The sequence below is a fragment of the Sorex fumeus genome, unplaced genomic scaffold (genome assembly GCF_029834395.1).
Source record: "Sorex fumeus unplaced genomic scaffold, SorFum_2.1 ptg000053l, whole genome shotgun sequence".
Classification (NCBI taxonomy): Eukaryota; Metazoa; Chordata; class Mammalia; order Eulipotyphla; family Soricidae; genus Sorex; species Sorex fumeus.
The window spans coordinates 516,115-541,047 of NW_026606110.1; the positions used below are offsets into that span (position 1 = coordinate 516,115).

Consider the following 24,933-nt stretch of genomic DNA (forward strand, 5'->3'; position numbering starts at 1 on the left):
ACTGGATCTCATTTTGCATTGCTGTAATCAGGTAGGATCTCTTACTGCATGCTGAAGAGTAAGACAACAGGAGTGCCTGGAAGGAAGGCTACTTATGTCCCTTCAGGAACCTGCCTGTTCTTCTCCGGGCAATCCAGATGGTCTGCAGGTGGAGCCATCCATCACAGAAGCACGGGACTGGCTTTTGCATTTCTGCCCTCACCTGCTCTGGTGCTTGGATGCTTTTCTGCCCCTCCCCTTCCCTAGCCCTGGCCCACGCAGTCCCAGTTCTCCTATCGGGGTCGAACTGCTGCAGCTTGCCTGAGTGCTCAGAGCCAAGTTGCAGATGTTCCTCGCCACCTGGGGCAGCCAGCCTCTGCCATGCATCATGGAGAATGCCACCCCCGCCTCACCCATGGGGTCCCACTCCACTGGCATAAGCCAAGGACCTTGGGTGAGCATAAGACATACGGAGTCTCGGCACTGGGTGAGAGCAATTTCCTGACCCAAAGCAGCCACAGACTTTTACCTGGGACTGGCCTGAGGGACCCTCAGAGAGGAGGGTTCCCCACCCATCTCAGCATCATCGGCTCTGCAGAACACAGAAGCAGACTCACAGGGGCATAGGAGGAAGATCTGGAAACTGAAGGCCTCGGGACCTTGGAGAAGAGAGGAGGCACGAGTCTGTTTCCAGGGACTCCGTCTCTCCTGCCATCCACATTTGCTGGAGTCGCTAGCCCTGCGGGCCACAGCATGCTGGGGGCTGCGAGTGTCCCTCTCCCATCTCCACCCCCCTCTGCTCTGTCCTCCTCCCCTCTCCACCCTCCTCTGCTCTCTCCCCGCCCGCTGTCTCTCTCTACTCCCGAGGCTGGCCTGAGATCTGGGTTCTTGACTATCTGCCTCTCGCCCCAGTGTCAGTTCCACCAAGGTGGACTGTGGCTCATCTTTGGTCATGTCTGTGTCTTTCTCCACGTGTCCACTCACAAGACCACAAGACTGTTCTCTCTCCCTGTCCCGCCTTCTTTCCTCCGTCTCGCTCTGATCATGTTCTGCTCATCCTTCAGTTCGGCAAGGCTCAGAGGGCCAGTGACCCAGGCAGGAGACATGTCTCCCAGGCCTACCCCGCCCACATCCTCCTGTCCTGTCCCTCCTCAGCCCTGCAGCAGCCCTGCAGGGGACACCTGCCCTGCCAGCCTCAGTCTTTATCTGGGCAGGCTGAAGTGCCCCTAGGCCCACCTCAGTAGATTTTTACTCTTGTGGTTTTTGGTTGATTGGCTGGTTGGGGTGGGGAGGGGTCACACGCGACTGTGCTTAGAGCTTACTCCTGGCTCTGCACTCAGGGATCACGTCGGCTCAGGACCAGAGGGTGTACCAGGAGTCAAACCCAGGCCAGCCATGGTATCTTTACCCCTGCATAATCTCTCAGCTCCTCGGGAAGATTCTTCCTCTTGCCACCAATGCCCAAGTCACAGGCACCCTGTGCTCACACTTGTCTCTTTGCTGCCTCACTGCCTTGAAGGCCACCGCAGACCCCTCACTGCCTTTTACTTGCTTCCTTGTGGCTGCCATGACAGTTACCGAGGCAAGGATGATGTTGACTCTTTCCTGAATTTGGGAGGGAGGGTGGAGGATTGGTCAGGTTCTGCCTGCCTCAGGGAGCACCGTGCCCAGTATGTGAGTGGGTGCCTCCTAGGGCATAAGAAAGTTTGATCAACCCCTCCAACCTGGACACCAAAGTGTAAGGGGACTGTGTGGGTTTTGACCCACGTGGAGGGACTGGAGCTTACTCTGTGTGGCCGTCAGCCCCAAACGTATTATCCTGAAGGCACTTTTCGCTCGCCCATCAGAGGCATGGTGCATTTTCTTTTTCGGCTGGGTGGATCTTTGTGAGGCTGGTCTCTGCTCTAAGAAACTGTACTCATGAAAACCAGCTCCGACTCCTGTGGCTTGGGACCATTTCTTGACCCCCAACCCAACACCTAAAGACATTATCCTAAGGGAAAGCTTTTAGCATCCATTGCCCGGAAACACTTTCTCCAGTCTTTTAAGTCTGAATGAGTCCAGATTAGCAAATGAAGCTATTTCAGAAAACAAAGAAGTTGGATTGTAATGTGACCCCAATTTGAGGAAGGAAGTTTGAAGGCTAAAATTATAGTTTCCCTGATATAACTACATCAAGTCAGTGTTGTGTTATATGGACAACTCTTGGTTAAAGGCCACTCAAACCCTTTGTATTCACTGAACTTCATCAGGACGGTGCTTCCCTAGCATGGGGACTGGGAGAGGGGGTGCTGGGGGAAATAGTGACTCACTGGTTTGCTCAGTCCACCCGCATTACCCCACTCTCTGAATCAGAATTTCCTGCTGTTACAACTTGGGGTTTTCCTTGCTTCTTCCCCATCACTGCCCTTTCAATAGAAAGGATCCATCTGGGGCTTGCTACATGTCTGTTTGTTAAACTGGAGTCTTGCACATGCGTGGGACTGTGATGAGGCCATGTGTATGTACACGGAATCCTACAGCTGCTCAGGGTCCTGCCCTGATTCCAAGACCCCACACCCTGCGTTCCCAGTCATGGGGCATTTGTGTTGTTATCGTCATCATGTTGTAAGCTCAGTTCACTGGCTGCTATGGGTTTCAGTCCATTGAGCTTCTTTTTTTAAAAATTTTTATTAGTGAAACACCATGAGGTACAGTTGTAGACTTACAAATTTTTGTGCTTGGGTTTCAATTATACAATGATCAAATCAGTGAGCTTCTTAAGGAACGTCTCTTGATTCCAGACTTGGGTGACCTTGAATAGAGCTGCAATGGACACAGGAGTGCAAGTGTCTTTTTCTGAATACAGTTTTGGGGTCCTTAGGGTAAATGCCAAAACATATGACTGGATAAGGAAACTATGGTCTCTGTACACAGTAGAATACTACTTGGCCACAAGGAAAGATGCAATTAGCAGCTTGCTTCTATGTGGATGGATCTGGAGCAAATCATGCTGAATGAAGTGAGTCTGAAGAAAGGGGTAGATAAAGAACAATTTCCCTTGGATGTGGAATATAAACAAACATGTCAGGGCAACAATAAATGTCTAAAGGCAACAGAAGCTGATGGAGAGATGATTTTTCAGTAGAAAGATATCACAGTAGAAGGACTGGGGAACAGGATATGAGATTAGTGGGAAAGAGAGGCAGAGGGAAGCTGAAACTCTAGTGGAGGGTTTGGGGTTAGGGTGTTGAAACAAGGAGGCCCTTTCAGGATCAGGGGAATGAGACCCGTTGTTACTGGTTTTGGCATATCGAATACACCACAGGTAGCTTGCCAGGCTCTGCCGTACCCCAAGCCAGAAGTAGCCCAGAACAACTACTCAGAATATCCACCCCAACACCACCACCCCCCACCCGCCCTCCAAAAAATACAAACAAAAAGAATTGATTTAAAATATTCAGTTAAGGAACTGGGTTGATAGCACAGCGGGCAGGGTGCTTGCCTTGCATGCGGCCGACCCAAGTTCAAGTCCCAGCATCCCATATGGTCCCCCAAGCACCACCAGGAATAAATCCTGAGTGCAGAGCCAGGAGTAACCCCTGAGCACTGCAGGGCAGGTAACCCTCAAACCAAAAATAAAATAACTCAAAGCATTGTCTCATTACAGTACTCAAACTAAAATGTAAAAGAAAAAACAAAGGAACTTTCTTTCAAAGCACAGTACTGTCTGGAGCAGGTACATAATCAGATACATGGTCCTGGCATTGGAACCCAAAAAAGAAGCAGCAAGTGGCCCTGCAAGTGACCCTGGCCTCTATCCCTGGTCCCTGCCACCAGGAGGAACCCAATCCTGCTGTTCCACCACCTCTCCTCTTATACAGCCACACACCAGCATCTTCATCCCAAGATTACCAGGCTACACGCTGAGAAATATGCATTGGGTGGTTTGGGCATGGTGTAAGAATTGCAGGTTGCCAGGAACCCACCTAATTGGTCACCCCGTGCCTACTCTGTAAGGGCCAGCCCATGTGCCCGCCCTCATCTGTGTGGTCCAACCTTGAGCAAAACTCCAAATAACACAGCGTTCTCGGGAGTCTGATTTCATTGCCTGGCTTAGTGTGACAGTGTGATTCATGGTGGCAAGGTTCATTCTCACTGGGGCCGGAGTGAGACTACAGTGGGTAGGGGGCTGGCCATGCACGTGGCTGACCCAGGTTTGATCCCCGGCATCCCATATGGTCTTCCAAGTCAGGACAGATTCCTGAACACAGAGCCAGTAGTAAGCCTGAGGACTACTAGATGTGGCCCAAAAGCAACAACAATAAAAAAAAACACACGTATGTGTGTGCATGTGCAGACACACACACACACGCACACACACACACATTCTCACTGCTGCATTCTCCTGACACATGCAGCTGTCAACTTAGTGGGCTCTTGGCCAGCTTGAATAGAGCCCTTGGCCAGGGAGCCTGGGCACCGTCAGTATCCCAGTTGCATAACTCTTGCCAACAGTGAGCATCCCATGGCCTCCGTAGCCAGAAGAGAACCTCAAGGCCACGTGGTGCCCGGCATCCAGACTGAGACGATGAGCAGTTTTGCAGGGCACACCCACGTCCTGAGCACTCCCAGCCACACGGTTTAGGGGTTCCCTTCTATCCATTCCTTCCTCAACAGAGTCTGACATTTTCTCTCTCTTTTGCTTGGGCTACCCTAGCAGTTGAGTGTGGTTGGATTTAGAGTTCCTCGAAGCTAATGAGCTGTGAGTGCCTTTTCATACTCACTAGAAGTTCATCTGTTCCGTGAGTTGTCTCTTCAGGCTTCCTGGCCATTTCCCTCTCGTGCCTGTTTTGTTACTGTGTAATGGGCATTCTCTCTGCGTGCTCTGGAAGTGGGGCCTTGGTGGCGATTTGTGTGATGACTGTTTTTTCCTCCACTGTGTGTTGTTCTTTCACTCTCATAAAGGGATCTTTCGATAAACAAATTCTCCTCTTTTTCTTTTCTTCTGAATTTTGTTTGCCTGGTGTTTTGCAGACATACCTAGCAATACTCAGGCCTTAATTCCAGCTCTGCACTTCGGGATCACTCCTGGCAAGTCACGGGGGGTACCGTATGTGGTGCCAGGGACTGAGCTGGGAGCCAACAACATGCAAGGCAAATGCCTTATCTGCTATACTATCTCTCCGGCTCCTCCTATTTTTTTTATTAAAAATTTTTTTAATAGTGAGACATCATGAGGTACAGTTGCAGACTTACACATTTTTGTGCTTGGGTTTCAATTATACAATGATCAAATACCCAGCCCTCCACCGGTCCCCATTTCCCACCACCACGGATCCCAGTATCCCTCCCACCCCCATCCCCCCATCCCACCCTGCCTCTGTGGCAGGGCATTCCCTTTTGTTCTCTCTCTCTCTTATTGGGTGTTGTGTTTGCAAAAGAGGCAATGGGTGGCAATCATGTTTGGTCTATAGTCTACTTTCAGCATGCTTCTCCCATCCTGGGAGGATCCTTCCAACACCCTTTACTTGGTGCTCCCTTCTCTATCTGAGCTCTCTTTTCCCCTAGTATGTGTGGTTGGCCTCCAAGCCATGGAATAAAATTCCTGGTACTAATCTCGGCCATCTTGGGTGTTAGTCTCCTGTTTTGTTACTTTATGTTCCCCAGATGAATGCAATCTTTCTATGTCTATCCCTTTCTTTCTGAGTCATTTCGCTTACCCTCCTATTTTTTAAACACTATTTCTTTTAATGGTTTGTGCTTTTTGTGTGCCACTGAAGCCAGAAACTTTTTTTTTTGCATGCCCCAAGTTAACAAAGCTGTTCTATGCTTCCCTCCAGCATCTTTGTTTAGGTCAGTCGTTCATCTGGCTCAATATTTATGTATTGTATAAAAAAGAAACCAAGTTGCATTTTTCCCATATGATGTCATATCAACTCAGCAGAATTTATCTCAAAATTGTCCATAAAATTTTTTTTTCAGTTGCATTTTCTGACATTTGCCTGGAGAGAACTGCTAATGATTCTTGAAAAACCGCAAACTTAAAACTTACAGTATAATCAATAGACTTTTTAGCACTAAGATAAATTGAAAATCTCTCTTAAATTACACTTTAGCCTATAATTCCAGCATATTTACTTATTCAATATCAGAAAGATTTATAGCTCGCAAAGCCAGCACCATTTCAACTGTTGTTCTCACTTTTCCAGTGGAATTCAGCTCAACACATTTCTTCTGTGTCTACTAAAATTTGGATTTTTTTTTGAGAAGTTGGCTGAAGTCTCAAGTTCCATTTTTATGTCATTCAGGGTTCAAACCACATATGCAAGTGCTCAACCATTTGTTAGTAATGAACCTTCTGTGTTTAGTGTTCAAAATTGTGTTAGAAAAGTGCGGTATGAAGTGACAACTGAGATTACTAGGAATCTCACTTAAGACCCCTATGCCCTCCCTGCTTCCTACTTTTCCACCCATCTATTTCAATGTAAATAGAAAAGGAATAACGTGTGGAAGTTTCAGATTCACACTTGGAAAGCCTCTGAGTGCCCCCTCTGTGGAGCTATTGCCTGGCGCCCTGACATTCTCTCCTGCGGTGGTTTGTTCTAGGTGGTCCTGGTGAGCGGCCATCTAGACAGCTGGGACGTGGGCCAGGGTGCCATGGATGACGGCGGCGGAGTGTTCATATCCTGGGAAGCCCTCTCACTCATCAAAGATCTAGGTAAATATTGAAAAGCTCCTCTCCAACATGTGGGTCTCTGCGGGGACACGACTCACCCAGCACACACAATGCTCCACAGATCGGAGCCCACAGATGTTCCAGGATGCCCTGAGCTCTGTTCTGTCAGTTGAGTCCCAGGAAAGGACTCATTTGTCCCTTGGAGGGAACACACTTTTTGTTCGAGGAGATGCCAAATATTCCAAGTCCCAGATGTGGTCAGTTGCTGGGGGGAAATGAGCAAGCGAACATGCATGTAGCAAATGGGGCCACGTCTGCCAGGGGCCTCGACACGGTTCCTGAGGAGGCATGACAGGGGCTGGGAGGGTGTGGCCTCAGTGTCCTTCCTGGATCAAAGTTAGAGCAATGACAGAAGGGGCCCTTTAGCCAAAATTAAGAATGTAGGTATGCAATTGGTTCCTCCATGTTATTCAAGACCCAGGGAAGAGAGGCAGGAATGAAAATTAAGAGCTGATGGAGAAAGTTTATTTTATGAGCCTTATTTGTGACTAAGACACATACTCACACCATCCGTGCGGTGGCGAAAGCGGTGACTTTTGAGTGAAGTTTGAAATAAGGGGACCATCTGCAGTGAGAGTTCCGGATCTGAGTCAGACCAGTGTGGTCACCGCCCCAGGTGAGAACGTGGGCTGGGGTGAGTTCAGAGTCACATGGAATGAAGACCAGAACATTCCCTCCAGTGAAGTTCTCAGGAGCTCTCTAAAATACATGTCTGTGTGGGTATAACCCTTCCACGAGCACTGCTGAGCCTGTGAATCCCAGCCCAATCTTGCTCATCTTAACATAGATTGCCAGAATCCATTTGCCGAGGAACTGATCTCTCGCGGGCCCTTTCGACTTAAGTCTTAATTGTGTTTTGAGTCTGCGGGGAGGGACAGGTGGTTGGGGACTTTTTGCTCTTATTTTGTTTGGGGCACCTTGGTTTGCGATACTGCTAACAGCAGGGTTCCTTACGTAATCATTTCAGCGTAATCATTTCAGCATCACAGCTCTCGCCAATGTCCCCTTCTCTTCATCACTGCCCCAGTGCCTCCCTCTGCTAGTCCCCCCCAGCCCCTGCTGTGAAAAGCAGTTCCCAGTCTCTGTTGCCTTCAGGCATTTGTTCTTCCTCTGCTGTTTCTTTATATCCCGCATACGGAGATTGAAAGATCATTCCTCGCCCGTCCCTCGTCTTCTGACTCACTTCGCTCAGCATGATACTCCCCAGACCCATCCACACAGCAACAAATTGCATAATTTCATCTTTTCTTAGAGCCGAGTAGGAGTCCACTGTGTATATGGACCGTAATTTCTTTACCCAGTCGTTTGTTCTTGGACACTTGGGTTGTTTCCAAATGTGACCATTGCGAATAGAGCTGCAGTGAGCAGAGGAGGGCAAACGTCCTTTCTGACTCGAGTTTTGGGGCCCTTGGGGGAGATGCCAAGAAGTGGAACTGCTGGACCATATAGGAACTCGAGTCCTGTGTTTTTCGGAGTTCTTGTTGCTTTTCAAGCAGGCCGGTGTGGCTCCTCCTGGCCACGATGGCTGTGAGTGAGACGGTACCCTGAGTCTGCCTCCTGCATTGCGGCACGTTCAGCCGTATCTCTAGCCCTGCCCTCCTGTTGCCACTGGCACTAATCTCTGCAGGTGGCGGCAACCGCAGCAGGTAGGGGCAAGGGGCAGGAATAGAGCATCACCCCATTCACGACGATCACGATCACGACCATCCTGTTGTTCGTCAATTGCCTCGAGCAGACCCCAGTAACGTCTCCTTCGTCCTAGCCCTGAGATTATTTAAAAAGTGCCATATTCAAGGCTCTTTCAGGGTTAGGAGAATGAGACCCATCATTGTTACTGGTATTTGGCATATTGCGTACGCCACGGGGAGTTTGCCAGACTCTGTCGTGTGGGCAGGTTACAATAGGTAGCCTTCCAGTTTGTCCAGTTTGAGACTACAAAACCCAGCTCCCGGAAGCACGCAGCCGCATTTGCGACCATGCGTTATCTTATTATCTCATTCTTACTTTGGACAAACTGGAAGGCTACCCCATTCACATTTTTTAAAAGTCTCCTAGGTGACCTTAACGAGACATTTTTGTCAGCGAGTGAGCTTTGGAAGCTGCAAGACTGAAACCATGATTGGTTGAGAATTCTGGCGAGTCTGTGCCATGGGGTGGCTGAGAACATGGCCCCTGTTCTGAAGCTGTGAGGTCAAGATGGGACTTGCCAACACAGCCTACGGGGGTCTGTATTTAGGACTGGTTGACTCTGAGGCAGAGAGAAATTGTCCAGCAAGTCAAGCCCAACACCAGCCAATCCTTGGAAGGAGATCTGAGCATGTTGACATCTTCTCTCCTCCCCATCTGGGGAAATCCCCATGGCTGCCTGGTCCCCACTTCATTCTGTTCCAGAGAGAGATCAGAAACTTTCCTCTTTGTAGGATGCAGGCAGATACAGGATCTGGAAATAGCCCAAGTGCCTGAAAGGAATTAAAGGGATACACATGATAATTTTTCTGTACCTGCATTGCAAACCATAATGCCCAAAAAGGAGAGAAGGAGAGAAAGAGAAAGAAAAAGAGAGAGTGGGCACATTGATGGTGGGGAATGTGCTCTGGTGGAGGGATGGGTGTTTGATCATTGTGTGATTGCAACCCAAACATGAAAGCTTGTAACTATCTCATGGTGATTCAATAAAATTCACGGATCACAGATCACGGTCCTCCCGTTGTTCATCGATTTGCTCGAGCATGCCCAGTAACGTCTCCATCGTGAGACTTGTTGTTACTGTTTTTGGCATACTGAGTACATCACGGGTAGCTTGCCAGGCTCTGCCATGCGGGCAAGATACTCTCGGTAGCTTGCCGGGCTCTGAGAGGGGCGGAGGAATCGAACTCGGGTCGGCCATGTTGGCTGCGTGCAAGGCAAATGCCCTACCGCTGTGCTACAATTAATTGATCACAGCCAGTTACAGATTTCAATAAAATTAAAACAAAAAAAAGAAAAGAGAGAGACAGAGAAAGAGGAAAGAGTCTTCAGTAGAAGCGGGCTGGAGTGGATGGGGGGGGCAGGCTGACAGGAGGGAAGCTGGTGACATTGGACATTGGTGGGAAGTGTGCACTGATGGAGGGACAAGTGCTGTGTCAGACACATGTAAGGCAAGCACCTCACCGAACTATCACCGTCCCTTGGAAATTTGTTTTACTTCAGTGCATCTGGCAGCCTGGATGTGAGCAGAGAGACAGCGTGCCTGGGAGCTGAACCCACGCAAACCAAACTGAGGGCCCCTAGATGTTGTTTTCTTCATTATTTCCGTCCAACCGTCAACTTGCAGGAGATTTGATCTGCTCCAGATCAGAATAAAAATTACATCTTCTCTGGGCTTGGAAGCTTAATTTCAGTACTCAGCATGGGGCCCTCAATTGCTGTTAATTGAGTTGGATTAATTGCTCGAGTAAATGTCAGACACCACGCAAAGGTGAGGTAATTTTTTTTCCAGCTCTCAAAGTATGTTGACTTCAATTTCTCTGTAGCAAATAGCTTCAATTTGGGCTCCTAAAGATTTCTGAAAACCTCTGTAAAGGCACGACCCCAACCCTAAAAGAGATTGTTTACAGGGCAGTATAACAAGGCATTGTGGCAAAAGGCATGTCTGGGGAAATGAGTGACCTGGACTCACACCCCCGCTCTGGGCCTTTGTCACCAGGCACCTCGGGCAGGTCACTGTGTGTCTGCACAGCTGTCCTCAGAGGTGAAATGGGGGTTCATAGTTCCTTCCTCATGGGATTTTCAGAAGTCAGGTCATGATTCACATTGTACAGTCAGGACAGAACCTGGTTCCAACCCAGTTCTCAGTAAATATTAACTCTTAGTATTCCACCAATGTGGTCCTGATAGGACTTTGTTCTTTTTATTTTATTTTATTTTTATGAAGTAGTTCACAATTTTTTATTACATTTAATATTTGAACACCAATTCCACCACCATTACACCTTCCCTCCACCATATTTCAGATGTCTCCATCCTGAACCCCAACCCCTGCCCCAAAGCAGAACTGAAATGACTTATTTTGTATTTTTTTTGTTATGAATAAATCACTGAATATGCTCCAATAAAGTTTCCTTAGAGTAAAGTGTGTGAAGATTGTTGTATTTCACCCAGGGACCATTAAGTTCTTCTATAGGAGATCACTAACATGTTGTTAAAGGTTGAGCCATATGTGCTTATGCACTGACACACGCATATACACACATACACAACATACACAAACACATATATATGTAAAAATATATTTCCCTTTAAGATTGGTTGTCGTCTACTTTTTTATTTTATTAAAAAATGATTTTAATAGTGAGACATCATGAGGTACAGTTGCAGACTTACACATTTTCGTGTTTGGGTTTCAATTATACAATGATCAAATACCCAACCCCGTCACATTTGGTGTGCTACTCTTGGAATATGCAGTACTCTGTTCTTGATTGTAAAGGAGGGGGCGTCTTTAACTCTGTCCTCCATTTGTTATTCCTTCATCATCTAGCTTAATATGTTCATGACCGAAGGCCAGCTGCCCTGGCCTCTCTGCAGCCACTTTCCCTTTACGACTTAAGTCAACACCCCTTGTGTGGTGGGAATCCCATGATCCTTTCTCCGTTTTCCTCTTTCTCACTAACGATGTCTTCAACATCTCTCTTGCTCACTTCCTGCCTCCACTTGCTACTTCTTTGGTCTCTGTATCTGCCCTGCCCCACCACATCTTGTGGCTGTACCCATTGAGTCTCACTCGGCAAGCTACCGAGAGTATTCGATATGCCAGACACAGTAACAACAAAAGTCTCCAATGGAGACGTTACTGGGCCCGCTCGAGCAAATCGACGATCAACGGGAGGGCCTTTTACCTTTTTACTCCTAAGTTAAAATAATTAAATTAGATTGTCGATTCTACTTGTGAGGTGCCCATGTGCATCCTGAATTAAAAAAATAATACTGATCTGCTCGAACAGGAAGTGGAGCTTTGCAGACGCAGCCAAGAAATTGGTCTTTATTACATGGTTTAATGACATTAAACCCAAACCATTTAATTGGTGAAACGGGAAAGCTCTGTGTCAGTCTCCTTCCTTTTCTAAGAGACACTCCTTGCGGCTGCTTTTCTTAAGATAGTATGTCACACGGGAAGCTTGTCCCCAGCCTTCAGCAGCCTGCTAATTTAAAATATTGGCCCACTAGGGATTTGTGATATTTAGAACAATGTTCTGAGCATCATGTCTCTTCTGCTCCGTGTTTTCCACCTCGCTTAGAAATTCGCTCTTTGGCCCCAGCCTTCGGCTAAAAACCGTGTTCAATTAATCTAACAGAAGAGATATTTGTGCTTTGCAAATATAATCACTCATTGCTAAGTAACCATCCACAGAAGGCTATTTGCTGTGAAGTGCGATTGAATACTTCTTTTGTGCCGTTGGTTTACAGGACTTGAACTTGTTTATTTGAAATGTCATTTGCTGGAATGTCCTGGTGTCAGTAAACAAAGCCGATGGTCAAAGATGTTATGCTTCAAAATATCCTTTGGCACTTGAAAAATAAACCACCACCCACCCACCCCAAATTCTTCTGACTTTGTTACTAACTACGAAATTAGAATACTAGATTCTCAGGCCTAGAACAAAAAGAGGGAAAAAAAAAGAACAAAGGCTTCTGCTTTGCTGTTGAAATGGGGGGATGATCTTTATGGAAATACTGAGATGTGAGCATCTTGATGATGATGGTGATGGGTTTTGAAAGTCTGTGTCCCGGAGCCACGTCTGACTTACACATTCCTCACACACCCAATGGACAGACGCTTCTGTGGCAGGTGCCACGGGCCGAAGGGGAAACATAGAGCCCTCAAGGTCAGACAGAGGGAGAAACATTTAGTTCAAGGACCACTGTGAAACTGAACTTCGTACAAACCATGCCACTTCCTCTCCAGAGAGCGGCCAAGCATGGCTGGTGAGCTTCTCCCTTTACATCTTTCTTTTGGCCCTTGTTCTTGGTGATGCTGGGCATGGAACCCAGGGCTACACACAGGCCTGTGTTACACCATGGAGGCACATCCTCAGCCTAGGGACGATGACTAGGCCTTCCTGAAACATGCGGGGCATGGCACAGAATCTGCAGAAGAATGCAGAACTCTCTCCGGCGTGTCATTAAAAATGAGGAGAAAATTGACAGCAGCAACTGTTTTGACGCGGTGGGGGCTGAGCTGGGAGGGCAGTGGGGGCACTTGTAGAACTGAAGGGAGAAGCTGTTTTTTTTTCTACAGTGGTAGATGCTCGGGGGTTACTCCTGGCTCCGCACTCGGGAATTACTCCAAGTGGTGCTCGGGGGACCCTATGGGATGCTGGGGAACAAACCTGGATCAGCCACTTGCAAGGCAAATGCACTCCCTGCTGTACTATTTCTCCAGCTCTTACAGTGAGATATTATTTTATAATAGGCCTGTCCTGCTTTAGACATACGGGAAAGATTCTTGGTATTCCCAGGCACCAGCCTATCGGCTGGAACAATGGGAAGAGGAAGGATGGCGTCACTGCAGCTTCTAGAGTACTCCGGGGAGCACAGCATACATAGAGAGGCCTGGGCGTCCCGGGTGGTGGTCCCTCAGAGATCCATCCAGACATATGGGCCTTCTCCCAGACCCCGCTCGAGCCCTCCTCTCAAAAGTCCCAGGGGTCCAACCCAGGAAGACCAAAGGAGAGTCTTGAAAGTTCACACCAAGAGACCCAGAGCAGAGCTGGGGCCCATTGTCAAACCCTAAAGCCAGGTTGGGGTTCACCGGGTGCTGGGAAGGAGATGCCTCTTTAAAAGGACTGCCCCTGCGTTTGGCCTCACCTCGGGGTGCTGATGCCACATCAGCATGTTGGGGGACACTAGGCACCCCATATCAAGCACCCCTCATTCTCTCAGTTGTCTTTACGTCCTGCAGTTGCCCTAATGCAGACTGGTTGGTCAGGCAAGGTTCTTCTCGAAGAAGAGGGATGCAGAGAAAAACTAAGGAGGCTCCCCCAGGCTCACCATGATGGTGTGAAGGCTGGAGGCGAGCTCCCCACACCCTTCACCCGAGCCACCCTCCTCAGCTCACCACTCTCAGCTGATGAGGGGATAGAGATGGGAGAATCAAGTTTGGAGGTTTCCTTGTTTGTTGGAGAGACCTTCTTGCATGTAGCATGCTTGGGGGTGGGGGTGGGGGTATTCAGGGATATTCTTGGGGTTGTGGAGCTGGAGAAAAATAGGCCAATCTGGCTCTGGTACATTCCAGCACAGAGGACTTTGAATTTGAGGGCTATCTACACGCAGGCTAGTGTGGGAGCTTGCGGTACCCAAAAGCAGTGACTGAGTAGGATGATGTGAGGTTTCCTGAAGGGCAAACACTAGGGATTATTCCACCATTTCTTCTTGGTTGGGATTTTTCCCCCTAGGGTGGGGAAGTGTGGGGAGGTCATACCCAGCGATGCTCAGGGTTTAGTCTGGCTCTGAACTCTGGAATCATCCCAGAGGTACTCTGAGAACCATATGTGAACAGGGTGTTGAACCCAAGTCGACCTCTTGCAGGGCAAGTGTCTTACCCACTGTACTATCTCTCTGGCCCTTTTTTTTAAAAAAAGTTTTATTTGGGGGCCACACCCAGTGGTACTAGGGGCTACTCTCAGCTGTGTTCAGGGGTGTCTCCCAACTGTTTAGGGAACCCTGGGGTTCTAGAGTTCGAACCTGAACCTTCTGCAGACAAAGCATATGTCATCCCATTCACCTGTCTCTCAGGATTTTTCTTGAAAAGTGTGGATTCACACCCAAGCAGAAGCTCCAGCCAACAATGAACGTCTCCATCCCCCACGCCTGTTTTATTAAAATGAACGTGGGTTTTTTGGAAATCCCTGCTATAAGCTAAGCCAGGCTTTTCAATGGCCCCAAAAGTCTTAGAATTGGGTTGGAATTTTCTTTTCTGGAAGGAATTTCCATCTTAAAACATTCCGTTGACCCTTTCTCCTCCCTTGAGTGCTCTTTCTCCACGGTTATTCTGTGGGTGTGGGAAGGGATTGGCTCGCTTTGGAAGGGTTTTCAGTGTGGATCACTGGTTCCAATGCCCTTCCGGCAGTAATAATCCACGTACTATGGAGCTGTGGAAGAAATGATCTTAAATCTTAGGGGGAAATGTCCCCGGTATTACATTTTTCTATCGTTCATTGGAATTTTAATGTGTATAGATTTCTTGCTTTTACTTTTTTCTGAACGAAGTTTGGTTGTAACTTTTTTATCATTGTTCTTAGTGACAAGTAAATAAACTGAAGACGATTTAGACCCTTTTAAGAATTTGTTTGCCGGAGTTGTTTCGATAACTCCTGAGGTGTCTCTCTCTCCCTGTCTGAGTCTTTCATGACGTGCCCGTGCTGCCTCAGGCCCCGGCTGCGGTTCCCTGGGCTGAGAGAGGGTGACACACTGGGAAAGCCTGTCCCAAGGCAGCCCTGGCCTGTGAGCAGCTATCCGGAGCACCCAGGTCACCTGCATTTTCAGCAACGTCCCTGGAGCACGAGGGATTGATCAAGTTTATTCTTGGGTCTGAGAACATCCGCACCAACAGGACGGAGAGCGTCCCCCGAGAGGGGGAGGGAAATAAAGGCACTGGAGCATGGCTAGGCTGGGGTGGGGCCCTGCTTCCTGCCCGCATGGGTCCTCAACGCTGGGCTCACCCACCCCGCCCAGGCAGCTCCACTTGGCAGCTCATGCTGGGGAGCTCTCGGAGCTCCTTTGCAGCTTTTAAACTCTGTCCTGAACCCGTGAGTAACTGCAGCTTGATGGGAAGCGGCAGAGAACCGTTTGTCTGCTGGGAACGAGGGTCCAGCTAATGATCCTTCACTGCTCCTCCTAGCCGTGCCGCGTTGGGCAAATCGCTCAACCTTCTCGTCTCAGGGTCTCTTCCATGCTGTGGGAGCTGTCTGTCTTGAGCCGTTGTTCAGAAGTGTTGAAATGATACACAGTCTCTGGCCTTGACCATCATCAGTAATCATCACCATCACAGTCTGGCCTAATTGCCAAGACAGTGGCCCGGGGGCTTTCAACCCAATATTTGAATCTGACTTTTCCCTGTCTCCACATTCACATTCCATGGCTCAGTTCTTTTTTTCCTGGGGCCATACACAGAGCTGAGTTCTCACAAGAGCCAGGAGGGCAGCAGGTGACCATCACCGCACCTACGAGCACCACCAAGGCCGGGACATAGAGCTGACTCTTTGCCCTGCTCTGGGAAAGGGCCCTTTCATGAAACTATGCAGATCTGGGCTGGAGTGATAGCACAGCGGTAGGGCGTTTGCCTTGCACGCAGCCAACACGGCCGACCCGAGTTCGATTCCTCCGCCCCTCTCGGAGAGCCCGGCAAGCTACCGAGAGGATCTCGCCAGCACAGCAGAGCCTGGCAAGCTCCCCGTGATGTATTGGATATGCCAAACACAGTAACAACAAAGTCTCCAATGGAGACGTTACTGGGCCCGCTCGAGCAAATTGATGATCAGCGGGAGGGCCTTTACTTTACTTTACTTTAAGCAGATCTGAAATGGCACGAGAAGGGAGACCCTTGCAGTCCCCCAGCCCCCTGTTCTCTCTTGCCAAAGGCCTTAACCCCTCTCACTGGACACACAGGGAGGCAGGCGTCCCCTGAGGACAAGCATCATGGCAACAGGGAATAGCTATTGAGAACAACATGGAAATAACAAAGCTAATCACTTGAAAAGCAGAAATAACTCAGGCGGAGGGAGGAAACAGCCAACTCAGCCACGGGACTCCCGGAAGATTGTCGGGTAGAGTCGAAACCCCAGAATTTTGACTCCTTCTCTGAGGAGTCACATGCATAGAACACGAGGCTCACGACCACGGAGGCTCATGTTCTTGTTCTTTTTTCTGAAGGAATGGCCTCTTTTCTAAGGACCATATCTCAAACATAATGGGGACTATTCTGAGTTCTCGCTTTGATTAACGTGCGTCGGGAAGAGTTTCAGAGGCTGTATTTCTCTCCTCCTCCGCGCCATAGGCCATATATCCATTAAGTTCTCCGCCTTCACGGTCTCAGGCAGCAAGTTAGAACAAAGAAATATTTTTATAAAGTGCTTCATACTAAAATCACTCCCTTTCTGAAAGAGCAAAGTGTGAATTATTTCTTTTTTTTTTGTAGTTGAGTAATTTTAGATGAAATCATTTGGATGTCATTTTTGGCAACAAATGAGTTTGGTAGAGGAATTTTTTTGAGCTGATTCCCTTTCTGGAAGCTTAGTATATATTTAAAAAAAAAGAGTTAGACTTATAAACCAGAATGTTTGATAAAAATGTAAATCATCTCAGAGAAACCATATCAGAAGCTTTTGTTTTCTCTTGAGGGGCTTCCCCAGAAGCGTTTGGGGTGGTGGCCCCCTGAACCCCACCTGACAATCCTCAGTCAACCAAGTTCCTCAGTGCAAGGACTTGAGGTTCAACCCTTGTGGTGCTGGGGACACCCAGACACTCAACAGTTTGGGGGACCATCAGGTCACACGCGATGGTGCCCAGGGGACTGACCAGGGGCCACTGGAGAGGAAATCAGGACTCACTAGGCCCACACCTGGCCCCGTGCCCTGTCTCTCCAGCCTCAGCTTTGATTTTTCTAGTCAACAAGCATCTGTTGAGCTCCTGGAAGAAGCAAGGGGTGAACCAATAACCACATCTGTCCTAGGGGCCAGACATTGGATGCCCTTTCAAGACACATCCTCAGAGGCAGACTCAGGCCTCCAGCTGGCCACTGGCCCTGCCTGGACTGCTGCGACTCCTCAGTAAGGGATGGGAAGCTGGCCTGGGGGTCTGTCGCCTGAATTCGTTGTAACGCAGGCAGAACACAGCTGGCGCCGGACATGTGGATGGCAGTGCCACGCCTGTTATGCAAGGCTGGAATGCCAGGAGTGGGGCGATGGGAAAGGCCTTCTACCCACGCGCTCTGGCCCCCTGGGGCCAGCGCTGAGGAGCTCTTGACACATAAGCTCATGTGTCCTACTGGACACAGTGAGCTCAACTCCAACGCCTTCTCCTCCTGGTCTTCCAGATGGAGCGATGTCGGCACCAAGGGGTGGGATACTCTGCAGGAGAGCACGCTTCTCATACATGTGTGGTCCCGGGCTCTGTCTCCAGCACCTCAATAAAAAGGAGAGGGCCGGTTTCCTTGAATGTTGGGGTGAAACCATCATGGCCCGAGATTCCTGAGCAAATAGCACCCAGCTCTGTGGTGGGGGGGGGGGCGCGTGGGGCGGAGATGGAGCACCTCTGTGCTCCCCGTGACAGTGGGAATAGGAATGAGGCCCCACAAAAGCTCATCCCCACCGCCTTTGCTTCGTGTTGCTCTTGAAGTTTGGCCCTGGGTCTGGTTAGATGTCTTTCCCGAGAACTGCTTCAACTATTTGAAAAATGACAAAGAATAATAAGCATGGGAAATACCCTCTGCCCAGAGTTCATTATGCAAATAATGACAGGCATTCGTTTCAAGTCTGAGAGAGGCGGGCTTAGGGCTGGAGCCTCCCATTTTCTCTCTCTCCCGGCCCCCCACAGCCATGTCAGCCTCATCCCCACTCTGCCTCTTGACCCTAGACTGGCATCAATAGCTTTTGTGCATACCCCATTTCATTTGCTCTCTGCTGTCTGTCTGTCCCGTCATTCTGGAGAGGAATATATCTGTCCACCCACAAAGTCCTTACTTGGAGGTCACATGCCTCTAAGTCCTGACAGGTGCTGTCTCACAGCCCTTCGGTTTGGGGAGCATGGCATTTTCTTTTGACAGGGTCTCCTTAGAAATTTGGGATTAGGACAGTTGTCTGTAATTTTTCGAGAATGTAGAGCTGTTCTTGCATACATGAGTTTCATGTGCGTTGCACGGCCAGGAGTCAAACTCTCTGGAATGAATGCAGAGTCATGAGAGAGGCAATTGTTCACCAACATCGGTCTTTGAACATGCCCCGGGCTGACCTGGACAATCTGTCCCCTCCTTCTCCCAGGACCAGGTTTTCCCTAGGCTTACTGGAGCAAGTGGACATGTGACACCATTGAAAACCACCTGGTCATCACTGGCCTCTAATGTATATGATCTATCTGTTTGGGTGGAGAAATAGATGCCAAAATTTCCCATTAAGATTGTCGTTTTGATCAACTTCTCCTTGAATTTCTATCAGCTTTATGCAGTTTGAATTTTAATTATTGGTTTAAGTAGTTGAGTCTAGAGAGATTGTCTTTACCATTGGCATGAATTTCTCTCTGGAAGTCTGTTCTATCATCCGTGAATCCCACAGAACCAACTCTCTTGGTTTCATACAGTTCCCTTACTTTACCTAGGTTGTGGCATTTCACTTGATTCTTCTGTAAATAACACACAGATTTGTAAAATATTTGTTCTCACAGTGTCAGCTGAGATCGTGTGACCCTGTCACGCGAGCTGTTTCTCTTTATTGTGGTTGCTGCCCCATTAGCAATTGTCCACCGTGCTTTCCTATGGCAAGTTTTTGCTTTTTCTTTTTTTTCTTTTTTTTTCTTTTTTCTTATTTTGCTTTCTGCCAGAATCACTGGCTCCTCCTTTGTTCTCTCTCTCCTTCCTTCTGCTGTTTGGAACCTTAGATATCTTCTCTCCATCCTCTCAGTGATTATTAAAACATCTCCTGTTCGTCTTCCTGGAATAATGCAGCAAGCATCAAGGCCTCAGTATACACCTCCTTACCGTGTCCCTTCGCACACCTGGTGTTGGTATTGGCCAGTGTTCTGATGATGTTTTTGCTGTTAGACCCTCCCCGAACTTTCACAAGTTCTTTGTGGGTCCCCCTTCACTGCAGTATGGCAAAAGGAGAAACCAGTCTCCACTCTGATTTCATGAGCATCTTCATCGTTGTAAGAAAATCACAGTCTTCCTCATGCTCCCATTGCTCTGTCTTAGCTCTGGCCCCACCTAGGGGGCAGGGGGAGGCGGGGAGGGGCTCCTCTCCACCACTAGTGACCCCTACACACATCCCCAGTGACTGCGGTGCCCCGGGAGAGGATCCGGGTTCTCCTGACTCATCGTTCCCGGAGCACACCAGCCTGGGTGCAGAGGTGGCATCCTGGGTACAAGCTCAGTGCTGGCTGCACCTTAGACAAAAGCTCAGAGGTGTGTTTGTTTTTCTGAGTCTCCAGCACCATGTAGAGGACCCCGCAGCCTGGAAGTTCCACCGCCTCTGCAGCACTTCTGTTCTCCAGGCTGTCCGTGGAGGGCAGCTTGTGTCCGACTCAGAAACGCCAGCCAGGAGGTGGAACTGGGCTGGGGGCTGATCCCGGACCTACCCGTAGCTGGCGCCCCCGGGCCCGAGTTCTTTGTGGAGTTCAGAGATGTGGGGGAAATCTTGTGTTTTTTGCCCCAAATCTAGGTTCACATACGGTTTTAGGGGCTCTCGGTGCACTCCCTTCACGCACCCCAACACACACACACACACACACACACACACACACACACACACCTCATTTAACTAAAGGATGGTGGAAGGAGAAAACACTTCTTTCCCTCTCCTTGATGATACTGATTTCATTTTGTTCCTCTTTTTCCCTAAGTAGATCACAGCCCTCCTGCTTTCTTTGCACATGCCTTGTTCTGAGAAAACGTAAGCTCTGGAATATTACCTAAGCCCCAAAGGGCTGGACTTCCCACCCCCATCCATCCCCTACTCTCCCCACCCACCCACCCACCCACCCCCACCCCCGTCTTTCCACTGCCGACACATCCAGGCCTTTTGTTTTCTTTTCAAATATCCCGGACTAGGAGGGGAAAATGTGCTATTTGTAAGCAGATGATTTAATTTCAATAAATGCCTTTTTATTTCTCCCTCCCCGTGATTTACTGCCTGGAACCGTGAGAAACGTCCAAAGGCAGACGCTGTTTTCCAGTTTTGACAAAACCCTGGCTATTGACCTCACAAGCTCAGGGAGATTTATCTCAGCAATGTGGTGGGGGAAGTAATAATATTAGCCATTAAAACCCTGTAAGACACCATCAGGAAAAGGAAACTTGGGTCCTTCTGATCCTTGTTGGGAAACAGCTGGCAACTCCCAAAGCCCACACTCACCAAGCGGGGGAGGAAAGGGAATTGATGAAACAGAAATGTCTCTTCCACGTCCTCGGCCTCATCGTCATCCTCCTCCTCCTCCTCCTCTCGTGCCCCATGGACATCTGCTGACCTGCCCTGGCCTCAGGCAGCAGCACCACGCAGGCCCTCGGAGGCCTTCATTCCGAGAACATAGCGAGGGTTCAAGACTGACTTTTCCTCTGTCCTTCTGTCCTTTTCCTCCTTGACATTTATGTCTAGATCAAAATAGTGGTGGGTTCCTTATTTTGGTTTGTGCATGCGTGCGTGTGTGTGTGTGTGTGTGTGTGTGTGTGTGTGTGTGTGTGTGTGTATAAATCCAGTGTTATGTGATGGAGAGCCTCTTACAGGGCGATGTGACCCATGGCTGTGTTGAGACTCAGGGGTGAATGATGTCCCATGTGAGGTGACCTCAATAGCTGGCCAGTCACCATGTCCAGCCAGACAAGCCCCTCTCCCCTGTCATGGAAGTGACCCCCTGGAGAGCGAGGCCTGGACAGGCCCCTGGATGCTGGGGGAAGCATGTGGAGACAGAGGCGTCTGACCCCTGAGAGCAGAAATGCAGAGGGATGCTGGGGGGAGTGATGAAGGGTCAAAGCCTAGATGATCACCTGGTCTGGCCTCCGTGTGACCACAGGAAGATTGGGGCTCCATCACCGCCCAAGTCATATCCGCTGAGTGTCTTCTATTCCAGGGCTGTCACTGGACAAACAGGGACACCAGACTTTGCCTGTCACAGGGTGAGACATGCAGACAAGGGTGTGGGAAAGATCCTGGGGCTAGAAAGTTATTAGAGCACATAGGTGCTTGCCCTGCCTGCTGCCAATCTGGGTCGGTCCCCAGATTCCAGTTGGACCCATTTCACGGTCACGGTCACGGTCCTCCCGTTGTTCATCGATTTGCTTGAGCGGGCCCAGTAATGTCTCCATCATGAGACTTGTTACTGTGTTTGGCATATCGAGTACATCACGGGGAGCTTGCCAGGCTCTGCCGTGCGGGCGAGATACTCTCGGTAGCTTGCCGGGCTCTCCGAGAGGGGCGGAGGAATCGAACTCGGCTCGGCCATGTTGGCTGCGTGCAAGGCAAACGCCCTACCGCTGTGCTATCGCTCCAGCCCCAGGATTTGGTCCCCTAAATTCAGTCAGGAGTAATCTGCGAGTACAGAACCAGCTGTAAGCCCTGAGCACCCCTGGGTGTGACCCCCCCAAAGAAGAACAGGAGGGGAGGAAAGAGGAAGGGGAAAACCCTGATTCTAATTGGTGGGGGTTTAAGTTTAATCTGATCTCACGGTCTTCAGGGAAAGATAACATACAGCCTCACCTAGTATATTTCTAAACGTTTTAAAATGTTGACACAGCACAGTATTCAGTTCCTTTGGAGTGCTTATTTGTTCAGCTCCTCCTTTTAATGAGTTCTACATCTATGCATTTGATCGACATAACAGCCTCATGCCAGTGTCTTCAGGGTCTTCTAAGGAACCATGATTAAATCATTGGGGCCTTGACAGGGGGTGAGGTTCGCTGAATGAGAATTCTTTTCAAAGCCCTTAACATTGTCCCCAGAGCCTGGGTTGTTTTATTAACTAGGGCAAAGCAGTTGGTTTTCTAAGATAAGCTACGCATCTGGAAACATTCTACCAGGAGCAGCCATTGGCCTTGTTCTTTTTAAAGGTCCCTCGTCTGCCATCACTCACCTTCAGTCTTGTTGTGGCATAAAGAATCAGAACTTATGACTGCGTCATAATTCTAGACTGTAGCTTTTTATCTAAGATCTGCTGTTTGGAAAGTCTCTTCAAACTTTTTCTTAGCCTCAAGGGAAAAGTTTTTCCCCTCTGTTTTCATCAAACGCTTTCACAAGTGCCCTCTTCTGTTTTGTCTCCACCAATTAAAGTTGCCTTCGATGATTAGAATAAACCCATAAAGGTGGATTGTTAGAAAACTCACCTTAGCTGCAAGATTCAAAGTGGCTCCCATTAATCGACGCCAGGGAGAAGAGAAAAGGGTATTTACCCGCAAAGAGTTCAAGACCTATCATTTCATTTTTCTGTCGTTTCGACCAGGTTTGGGGTTTTGCTGGCTTTACAACGAAAAGTTTGGAATTCATTGCGGTTTGTGACTGGCCTCTGTTGTCACCATTTCATTAGAAATGTGTTAATTGTTGCTTCACTTTGTTTCATGCATATATGCAAAGCTTTTCTGACTGTTTTATTAAAAGTCTCTCTTTCATTCCAAGTAATGTGATTGTAAGATATATCTTCTGTGGAAGAGATTTTTTTAGCAAAAAGAACCCTTCTCAGTGAATCTATTCAATGGTCATAGGGCTGTTCTAATTTTAGAAACATTAAGTCTAAAGAATGCTTTTGAATGGGAGAGATTTCATATTCGTAATGATTTTACATAACTGGGCCTTCTGATGTATAAGATTCATCATTTCTTAATAATCACACAACCATCTTGCATTCAGCCATTCAACCCACATTCACTTGAGTTCAGAACATTATTAAGTTTTTAAGCCCGTGCCAAGCAACGGACAGGGAAGATGGCTTGGGTTTTGTATTTTAGGGTTTTGCATTTGTAAAAGCAAGCCCATCTATCATATGCCTGGCTCCATCAGGTTCCTTAAAAGAACTCAACATTTTCCCCTCGATCTTTTAAAATCCAATTTGAGAAAAATGGAAATTAGCTCCATTCTTCCAACTCTGCAGATTTAGATTCCCTTCTGCTGCTCAGCCACCTGAGTTTCAGTCTCTCAGAGCCTGTTTGATATCACTGTGATCACAGATCAGCAGAGAAGTGCCGTGGTGAGAATCGAAAGTGGAGTCAGAGATAGCACAGTGGGTGGGGTGCGTGTCTCGGACACAACTGACCTGATTTTGATGAGTAGTCCCACCGGGAATAATTCCCAAGCACAGAGCTAGGAGTAAACTCTGAGAGCCTCTGGGTGTGGCCCAAAAATGGAAGGACAGAAGGCTGGTTGCTTTAAAATCTTCCAGAACTTAAGAGACAATCTCAACTGGTATCCTGTCAACTGGTGCAGAGAAAACCTTTGACAAGATCCAATGCCCATTTATGATAAAAATCCTCAGTGAAATCGGAGTGGAAGGAACCTTCCTCAAGTTAGTTTCAGTATCCATAAAAATCCCGTAGTCAAAATTATTCTTAATGGTGAAAAACTGCTAAGTTCAGGCACAAGCCAAGGATATACATCCTCCCATTCTTTTTTAACGTTGTGTTGGAAGTCTTGGCAACAGCAGTCAGGCAAGAAAAGGAAATCAAATGGATATGAATCTCTATTTGCAATGACATGATGATATACATCGAAGACCCCAAAAAGTCCACTCAAAAGCTCCTAGAAATAATAAAACAACACATCAAAGTGGCCAGCTACAAAAGTCAATACACGAAAATATAGGCTGCATTCCTATCTACAAATAATCAGAGGAGAAAGATATCAAATAGTCTATCCAATTTAAAATAGTCTCCAAAAACCATCAAGTACCTGGGAATCAATTTAACAAAAGAGGAGAGAGACAAATACCATGAAAACTTCAAAACACTCAGGAAAGAAATTGAAGACCTCAGGAAATGTAAAAACATTCTACGTTTCACGCATTGAAAGAATTAAAACATTTCAAAATGACCATTCTACCTAAACTGTTATATAGATTCAATGCAATCCCTATCAAATTCAGACAGCATTCTTTAATATCTTGGATCAGTCAATTATAAAGTTTGTGTGGAACCACGAAAGACCCCACAGAGCCAAAGCCATACTGAAAAACAAGAAACTGGAATGCATCTCTCTACCTAACTTGAATCTGTACTACAAAGTCATAGTGATCAAAATAGCATGGTGCTGGAATAAATATTCTCCGACCATTGTGTCAGAATAGAATATCCAAGGATAACCTGATATGTCTATCCATTTATCTATCTATCTATATATATATATGGTCAACTAATTTTTAACAGATCTGAGAGCATTAAATAAAATAAAGACAGCCTTTTTAACAAATGGTGCTGGGAAAATTAGATAACCATGTGCCAGAAATTAAAGTTTAATTCATATCTCACACCTACACAAAATACAACTCAAAATGGATCAAAGGCCTTAAGATCA

General features: G+C 47.9%; 1 protein-coding gene across 1 annotated transcript in view; it reads left to right on the forward strand.

Moving 5' to 3' along the window:
- CPQ (carboxypeptidase Q) overlaps nt 1–24,933 on the forward strand; it is a 294,821-nt gene that overhangs the window by 179,297 nt on the left and 90,591 nt on the right. Inside the window, exon 5 of the mRNA XM_056124932.1 lies at nt 6,568–6,679. Coding sequence (XP_055980907.1) covers nt 6,568–6,679 — 112 coding nt within the window. The remainder of the gene's footprint in view (nt 1–6,567; nt 6,680–24,933) is intronic.